Here is a 9,998-nt window from a genome sequence, read left to right as displayed (position 1 = left end):
ATATGGTCCTTAATGTGGTAGTTAATGATATTTTTGCGGAGTTGGGTGCTTTGACCAATTATGTAAATGTACATGTTCTTTATACAGGTATAAAACAAAATGAATATTTAGAAATAACAATTGGGATTGTTGACCGCTCCTAAGGAGAACCCTGTACTGTTGGTCACTTTAATCTTGATTAAGAAAACATGAAGGAAGTATAAAATCTTTAAGCAATAATAAGCTTCAGAGTGGGATGATATATATATAATAATATTTTTAAAATAACAAGTCAATCTATATCCAAGCCCTTAGTTGAAATTTTTAATTTCTGACAGTATATTTTCCCAATTACTTCAAGCATGCCAGAATAATTCCTCTGTACAAAAGGAGTGTAAAACATTTACCTCAAAATTTTATTGGCCCAATAATTTACTTAAGTTTGTTTGAATTTACTTAAGAGAATTGAACAATTTGTCAAGAAAAGACTTGTAAAACATGTAGATGAATATAGAATGAATAAGAACCAATCTGTTTTTCAAACAGGAAAAAGAAGAGGACATCTTGGCAGAATTAACTGACCAAATTTGTATATTTAAGAACAATAATAAATGCTAATATTTTTTTTGATTTGGCGTATATGGTAGATCAAATCTTTGATATGATCTACCATCAGCAAATGATTTCTAGGCTGAGGTATCGAAATTAAGAGTAAGGAATTTGATAAAACAATGTTCCTAATAGGCTTCTGGATGTTAACCTAATAAATAATTTATTTCCTCTATTGTTATGTTGACATAATTAATAACAAAAAGACTAACTAGAATATTGAGTTCTGGGTAGAAAGGTTTTTGTCAATTTTCCAAGCAGGATGTCAACATCCAAATCAGAATAATTCCACTGATAACATGGTTAAACTTTTGAAAAAATAAATGTAGTGATTTCAGTTAATAAATACATAGAAATATTTTCGGAAAATTATTATTTTTTAAGTTGTATCTCCTTTGTTTGTAATGCAGGTCAAAGATTTACTGGCAGCACATCTCCATAATTTAAAATAATTTATTATTTCAGATTAACAAAATTAATGTAATTTTAAATATTGGTATTAGTTCCCATCATTTTGTAGGCTTATGCAGTTGATGACCATGAAAATGTTGCTCCATAATTTTAATTTTCAAACTACTACATAGTTTAACAAATACAACTATTATGAGTGATATCTCTAAAGTAACGACTGCTGGAAAATTTCTCTCCTTATGGTCGGCAAACTTGTGTTCATGGCCGCACCAGCAATCTATACACTACATTGTTATCTGTAAGTTGTTGCATTGTAGTATCTTTGATTACGTGCGAGTTATTACGTTATAAAATGAATAGGAAAATTAATGTGGAGTCAAATACGTTTTTAAACCATCAAAACATTAAGCCGGCTGAAATTCATAGGCAGCTGGTTGCTGTGTATCGTGATAATATAATGAATGAAAGAAAAGTCCAAAAATGGTGTGAAAGGTTTAGAAATAACAAAATTAATGTGCACGATGAAGAAAGTTCGGGGTGGCCCTCGATAATCACAGAGGTTGAATTGTGTCGATGAATCAGAAAAGATCGTCACTCAACGATTTCTGACCTGGCCCTTCTTTTTTCTGATGTTTCAAGAGCTGTTATTAGTTGCATTTTTCATGACCATTTAGACTTCAGAAAGGTATGTGCACGTTGGGTGCTGCACATCTTAATGGAACATCAGAAAAAAATCCGAAGGGATCTGTTTTGTAATTTTTAATGCACTACACAAAAAAAGGTGATAAGTTCCTTAATTCAATTATTACTGGTGATGAAACATGAATTTCATATTACATGCTAGGGAGAGAACGTCAAGTGAATGGCGTCATTCTCAATCACCAACCAGACCAACAAACGTCAAGCCACAGCTATTTGGACGCAAACTGATGGCCACAATCTTTTGGGATCGGTTTGGCATACTAATGATTGATTTTATGCCCTGTGGAATGACTATAAATGCAGAAGCCTACTGCAAAACTCTTCGTAAGTTACAGCACACCATTCAAAATCATGATGTGGGTGGCTTACTGACGGCATCGTCCTGCTGCACGATAATGCACAATGTTGCGGATAAGACACGTGATTTACTGATAACATTTGGAAGGGAAATTTATGATCACCCACCATATAGTCCAAACTTAGCTCCTTCTGTTTATAATTTGTTTAGGAAATTGAAAGAATTTATGAGTAGTAAGCAATTTGCAGCTGACAATGAACTTAAAAATGCTGTTAATCAGTGGCTAAATGGACTGGTGGCAGAAGAATATGACAGGGATATATTGAAGCTGGTGTGTTGCTATGATAAATGTCCTAATTCATGTGGCGATAGAGAGATAAAAAATATTTATAAAGTTTTCAGAATAAATCTTTTTACAATGAATGGTCTTTACTTTAGAGAGATAACCTCTCGTATATGGTTAACCAAAATCAGAAAATCTGTTGCTAGTTATATTTCACAATAAATTTTTTTTTAGCTTGAACCTAAACATTTTTAATCTTGGATAAGTTTCCTGATTACTGATAAAAATTAAAAATAAAAGTATTTCTAAATAGTATTAACTTTTATATTCTTACCCATTTTGAATATAAATTCATTCAAACAAGCATTTTAAATTATTTAGATATTACTGCTTGTGAGTAAATGTTTTTATCAAACAGTTCATAACTTCTCCATAAACTAATATCTATCAGTTATAATCCATCTGTGGACCTAATACATTCAGTAAACTCTGTAATAAAGCACATAAATAATTTATACCATATTATTAAATTTTTTTATTCATAAAAAATATTAAAAATTTACAAAGTTAAATAAATATAGATATTAAAGTAACAGAAATCATTTCAAAAACTGTACATAAATTTTAGATAAGTGAACCATAATTATTAATTTTTTAAAAACAAAAGTCGTAATAAATAATAAAAATATTTGGTATTTAATTGTAAACAGCAAATACTATTCAGGGTCAGGTGAGCTATTGCTGCTTATCACTGTTGTTCTTTCTTTTACTTCATTCCGTTTCTTAAGAAACACTTCAGGATCAATGCTGGAACATTCCTGAAAAGGAAAAATTAAATAAATTAACACTATATAAGCTTAAAGAAAGACTGGAGTTGTTCAAGAATCATTTACAAAAAAATAAAATGAGAAGTATATTTCAATTGTCAAAAAATAGTAGATATAGGAAAATTTATTATAAGAAAAAAATAACAATAATGCATAAAAGATAAAAAACATAAAAATAAATAAACAATAAAAAAAATCAGTACTTGCATAACATTTTCAGAAGAATATTTCTATTTATTAAAAAAACTATTTAAGTATTGACTAAAAGAAAATGTATGTTATATCACTTCTGAAGTCAAATTTGAAAGTAAAAGGGTAAAAAAAGCCCCTGCTCCATGCCAATTACATGACTATGGTTAGAGCAACACATAGAAATTAATCTCATTAAAGTCCAGATAGGATGAATGTTCAACCATCATATATTTATTTTTACTCCCCACATCTATTTTTGACAATTGAAAAGTACATTGGTTTTTTAGCTTTTAGTTTTTGTAAATGGTTCTTGAGTTTATTCTCTTTTGAATTATATCAAAATCCTAAAATTAATTAACACCACAAAATCATTTACAGTAATTACAAATTTTATAAAACCTATATGCGTTAAATCTTTAGTGTACATAGGGTTTAATGTACAGTTGTGGACATCAATTTTATTTTAGCCCCCTAAGTTTAAAACAGAATGGATTTAATTAAATACCATATAATCTTGTGAGCCTGATTGATTATTCTCAGTTCAGTTTTTGTTGTATAATATGAAGTTTAACTTCAGTAAGCTTGAGTTAAACATTAAAATTCCTTTATTTAAAAAAAAAAAATGTTTTAAATATTTTAAAAACAATATTCAAAGGAGTGATGAAAGAAAAAGCACAATGAATAATTTATAATGGTGCTCAGAATTTTTATAAAAAAGAAAAGATTATAGGATTAAAAATGTTAACTTAATTAAATGGCAACTGATTTTATAGGAGTTTAAATGAGTTCCTATACATGAGAAAGAATCTTCTGCAAACGGAGAGCTGAAACTTTCTGTGCCAAACAAAAAAAAAAACATTGTCCAGAAAGAAAAGGATATTAATATACTGCTTTACTCTTCTATCCAATGGTTTTGATGCAGGTACAGCGCTTCAGGTAAAAAAATCACATGTTGTTTTTTCTAATAATGATATTTACTATAAACTCAGTTTTTATGGTGAGTAAAATGATTACTATTACTAGAGCTGAATTTTCAGCTCTATTTAAGCTGATATTTTACTATTTATTTTCCCAATAAGTTAAGCTTGGGATGTCTGATTATGGGACACCATTTTCACGAGTGAACTGTATCTTAATTAAGGTGGTTTACAACCTAAGAGTAACGGCATCTGTCAGATATAGAACTTGGCCAATATACACCCCTTACTCCAGCACAGTACATAATTATGTTTTTCCATTTACTGGATTTATGGTATAACATTACATAAGATTGCAAAAGTGAAACAAAATAAAAACAAGATAGTAGCAATAGCTAAGGAAATAATAGTCTGACACATTTTTTATGCAGTAAGATGAAGTTAAAGTAGAAAAAGTGTCTTGTTAATTGTTACATTTGAAATATATTTCTGTATGGATGTGAAAATAAGAAAGATAAAAAAATGTGAAAGCATTAGAAATGTAAACATAAAGGAGACTGGAACACATCAAGACAAAATGAAAAATTTTAAGTAATGAAAGAATTAATTAGAATAGAAGCATAACCAGAACAATTCCGCATAGGAAAGCTAACTAGCTGGGGAATTAATGAAAACAGTGCAAGAAGTTTTAGTAGAAGGTACAAAAACAGAGAAGTTGGAAAAAATATAGATTATAGGCAATCTATAAGGAAAGGGGGCTATTTAGATTTTAAAAATTTAGCTAGGAAATTGAGAATGAAGATGGGCATGATGCAAGGATGATGATAACTTGATTTATACTATTATTTTCTTCAATATATAAATGCTAATATTTCTGTACCAACATGTGATCATGAACCAGAAAGGAAGTGGGGTGAAAAATGGGATTTCCATTTATGTATAATTACAATGAAATTTCTAGTTCATATATAGAAAACTTTTACTACAGATTATTTATTTATACAATGCACTGATTAACATGTAATGAAAATTCATTTGCAAATTATTAAGATTAAACTGTCATGAATTTCCTCTTAATAAAGAATTATTATATTACAGTATTTAAATAAACTATAATATTTTTATGATTAATGGAATGAACTTACCAGAAAAATTTTCAGTTTGAAACTCATGTAATATTCTTAAAGATGACAATTGGTTTTTATAATTTTTTCCCATAGGCAAAATGTGATTTTCATAATTATTGATCTTCGTTCAACTCTTTGCAACTAGTTAAGATTAACTACTCACAAATATCTACACACAGAAAAAATTGGCAATAATCATCTAAATGGAATTACTTTAACGTGTCTATTCAAATTTAATCCCCCTCCAAAAAAAAAAGACTACAAAAAATACAAAATTTTAAAAACGTTGGGTAATGAAGTATGTAAAAATATGAAAAAATGATTACATTAAAATAAAAATTGAATCATTAAAAAATGATTCAAATTTATTTAACTAAAATCATGTAATAAACCATAAGAGGCTCATACAATATAAATAAGTTGAAAATATAAGGAAGAACTTAAAAGAAATATCAGGTTGTATGGATTCTGACTTCTAGTGTCAATTAATGTAACAAATATGATGAGCATGATACTCTGAACCAAATGGTTATAAACATTATAACCTCTACTTATTACAGAAGTCTAACAAGAAGATTATGATAAACATCTCTCCAAAGATTACGTTAATGATGTCATTAAACTGACCTATGGCCATAATATAAAAGGGATTATAAATTTCTTTCTATTGCTTTGAAATGGTTGGAGTTACAATTAGCATATCCATGCAACTTGCATGGATTCTCAGTTTAAAAATATCACATGGTATGCGATATATATGCAATGTGATATCTTATGATATTATAAAAATAAATTCAAAAGGAATTGTTTATTTACATATTTTCTTACAAAGAAATAATACTGGATCTTGTTTTAAGAGGTATGTTTTGAATTCTATTGCAATTATTACTGACTGTTTTTGAACTCTTTATTAATATTAAGAATTCTTATGAATCAATTGTATAAAAATCTTATGAATATTATTAAATAAATGTTATTCTTTGGATTGCTTTTTAATAATGAAATGTATTTTATACAAATGTGCATGAGGTTAATCAGCCCTCGGCTCTGCTTTTGAGTGTTTTTAAGAATCCAGCTCATATTTATTTATTTTATTAATTAATCAATGCTTATTTTTATTATTTCTTAATTTTTTTACATTATAAAAATTCAAAATTCCTTTTTTGTAAATACCCTTCGCAATGACTTGTAATCTGAAGGACCAACAGATTTCTGATTTTAAATTCAAACTAAATCTAAACTACAGAAAAAATTAATTTACTGTTAAAATCTGTTTTTAGAATAACATAATGTTTCATTTTTATCACAATTTTCTCCAGATAAATATATTAATGAACAATAGAACTGAGAATTAGAATAGGTAAATATTATGTCCAGACTTACAAACTCAAGTAGTAGTGCGAGTTCAATTATTACACTATTAATTAGAACTAAAAGAGTTAACAACAGTATCATCGACAGTCACTTTTATAAAATAGTCATAAAATATTACATTATTCAAGGAATTTTGACTTAAGTTATTATTTTTAGCATATGTAACTGACTATTATGAGGGCAGTTTGGAAAGTAACCTCAGTTTGGCTAAAAGTAAAAAAACCTGCATAGATAAAAATATTTTATTATATTACAACTTAAAACTACAGATTTTAACTATTTTCAACATAGTCACCATTAAATTCAAGCATTTGTCTTGGCATTTCACTAATAAACAAATACCTTCTTCATAATATTCAGCCGCTTGGGTACCTAGCCAATGCCTTTCACAGCACTTCAAAGTTCGTTATCATTGAAGTATTGTGACACAAGCAATTTCTTCATGCAAGTGAAAAGATGAAAATCACTCAGCATAAAGTCCGGGCTGTAAGGGGATGATCAAAAATGTCCCATTGGAATCAGAAGTTCTTGAGTTCTTCGAGCACTGAGGATGAGTGTTGTCATACTAAGAAATCAACATACATGATGACAGCATGTCATGAGGTTTGTTCTGAATGACTTGGCTAAGTTTCTTCAAAGTTTCACAGTAGACTGCAGAAGTAATCACCATACCACATTCCATAAAATCGACTATAACTCCCTTGACATCCCAAAAAACTGTCCTCGCTGACAAAGTTTGGCTTGCAAGCAGAACTGGTATGGCCTCAGGCCATTGATTGTTGTTTTGTTTTGGCATTCACATAGGCCACCAAGTTTCATCCTGTCACAATTCAAAAAACTTTCTCTTTCCACATTATAGAGTGAAAGGAATTCTAAGGCAGTGCCCATTCGCTTGGTTTGATGGATCTCCACGAGGATGTTTTGAACCCACCGAGCACAGAACTTCTGATAGCCTAATTTATCAGTAACAGCGTCGTGCAAAACCGTAAGAGAAATTTGCAGAATTGTTTGGAAAGTTCAGAGGTGATGAATCTTTGATTTTCATGCACTGTTTCATCAATTTCACTGACAAAATCATCACTCACAACAGAAGGCCTACCACTCTTCTCTTCTTAATGGATGTTTGTCCTTCTATTTTTAAAAAATCAGACCCATTGCCACACTACACTGTCACTCAATGTTTGGGCCATACAAAATACACAATTGATGATGGATGTCTGCTGCCGAAACATTTTGTGCCAAAAGAAATCATGACAGCATGGACCTCGCATTTCGCAGGATTTTTTATTGTAGTACTCATGTTTTTAGGTTATAACAAGCAAATTGGCAAAGGTACACGGTTCACACTGACACAGCTGGAAGCACACTGATGTCTCAATGGCAGCACCACTAACACTACATGCTACAACAGAGGTTACTTTCCAAACTGCCCTGGATTACATAAACTCTTATGGTTTTTAAACTGTGATTAAACAATGTGACATAGTTATATTCATTGGTTATTGATCAATTTATTGCAGTGTTTTATTATTTATCAGTAAAATTCAATAAAAGATTCATATATACTATACAATTTAACAATGTAAATTTACTGATAAAAAGAGAGTTGATATAAGCAATGTAAACTGAAATATTTATAAGATGTACACTTTTTTTTTAATCATATAAATATTTATTCTAATTTTGAAAAAAATTCATTAATGTTTTTCTATAAATATTAAAAATTATCAAAATTTAAAAATGATGTTACTTAACTGTACATGCACTATACATGCCATTCTCTTGTAAAAGCTAAACCAAAAAAAACATGCAGATAATGGCATTTAGGTTACTCTGAAGCAAAAAAAAAGAAAATAAACAAGCCTTAACATGTTAAAAAAATTTATGAAATAAAAAATTAATGTTTCATGAAAAATAATTTGGTATTAATAATTAAACTATTATATAAGACTACTATTATTATGCATGGAAAAGAGTATAAACATCTCAATTATAAACAAGCTGGGTTTTCAGAGGAGGGTGTCTGCAGTTTGTCCTAGTGGATCATCTGCTTTTACAGCTGTATAGTCCGTAGGCCCAGCGAAAATCTTCATAAGTTAGTCATACAGGGAAAAATTGAGAGCAGCAGATCACATACATGGGAAGACTGCCAAAAAGGTGGCTGGATCAAATTGAAGAGGCCTCAGCTTTCAGACATGAGATCATTATGAAAGACTTGTATAAAATTTTAATTACCTAATTATTAAAAAAATTTTTTTTTACATATTTTATTAATAATTAACATAATTCAAATATTTAGAGGGCGATTCTGTATTTCAAGTCTAAGTTTCTGTATTTCAATTTGATAAGTTTTTTAAACATGTTTTGTTAAATGTTTATTAAATATATGTGATAATAAAGAATTACTAACAAGGAATAAAAAATTATTAACAAGGAATAAAAAAAAAAATAAAGAAAAACAACTTTTTTGTTTTAAGGAATTATTCAAAAAATATTACAGTGCATCAAGTCTATAATAAAAATATTAATTGAAAAAAAAATTTTTTTTTAATGAAAACATTTGCTGAAAACATTATAATTTTAATGAAAACATTATAATTCTTACAGCATTATAATTTTTTGTTATTTTTCAACTAACCCTTGTGTTAAGTTTGAGTAAACAAAGTTACTCTTGTACTCCATGGTACTAATGGACAGCACTATATCATTAAAAGATTACCTGCCCTGGGGCAGGTCCCTTGTATGTCTCCAGCTAAATTTAAATTCTTTTAGATTATCTCCAGAATAATCATCTTTTATATCATTTTTTTGTCATACCTTACACATAACATGTCTTGGTTATACATAGAAACAAAATAGACATCACATGTGCTTAACTTTTCTTTCTAGTTCACCAGTTTTCATAACAGTTTTCTGATTCAGTTAAACTTTATTGATTATTATAACAAATTGATTTGTTATCTTTCCAATTGTCTCTTTGATTTTTTAATATTTCCATTATTTTTTATTTTATCCATGTTAAAATCCAAAGCTTTAGCATATTTATAATACTTATATTCCTCTTACCAGTTTCTATATCCAATACTTCTTATCAACCCAATTTCGTACCTTATGCTTCATCTTTTCTATATCTATAACCATGGGCTCAATTTCTTTTTCTTTTATACTTACTTTCTTTTCAGAATCTTTGCTGTAAAAAAATGGAATCAACTGTGATTGACACTTTACAGTAACATACTTTTACAAGAGTTTCAACTCCAGAAGAAAGTTTTCTGGCTA

At 28.8% G+C, this 9,998-nt stretch overlaps 1 protein-coding gene across 10 annotated transcripts in view; it reads right to left on the bottom strand.

Annotated features, from left to right (window-relative positions):
• Positions 1–2,793: 2,793 nt before the first annotated feature.
• The window catches only part of mxt (Eukaryotic translation initiation factor mextil), a 75,975-nt gene continuing 68,770 nt past the window's right edge, over positions 2,794–9,998 (bottom strand). For 9 of the 10 annotated variants that reach the window (XM_075356323.1, XM_075356331.1, XM_075356328.1 and 6 more), the window contains one exon: positions 2,794–3,100. In XM_075356323.1, coding sequence (XP_075212438.1) covers positions 2,999–3,100 — 102 coding nt within the window. In that variant the 3' untranslated portion in view covers positions 2,794–2,998. Of the gene's footprint in view, positions 3,101–5,363; positions 5,515–9,998 lie in introns of all 10 variants that reach the window. The other variant, XR_012755159.1, reaches the window with a different exon arrangement.

This window comes from Lycorma delicatula, chromosome 2 (assembly GCF_047948215.1).
Source record: "Lycorma delicatula isolate Av1 chromosome 2, ASM4794821v1, whole genome shotgun sequence".
In the NCBI taxonomy this organism is placed as follows: domain Eukaryota; kingdom Metazoa; phylum Arthropoda; class Insecta; order Hemiptera; family Fulgoridae; genus Lycorma; species Lycorma delicatula.
This window is presented reverse-complemented; position numbering and strand designations above follow the sequence as displayed.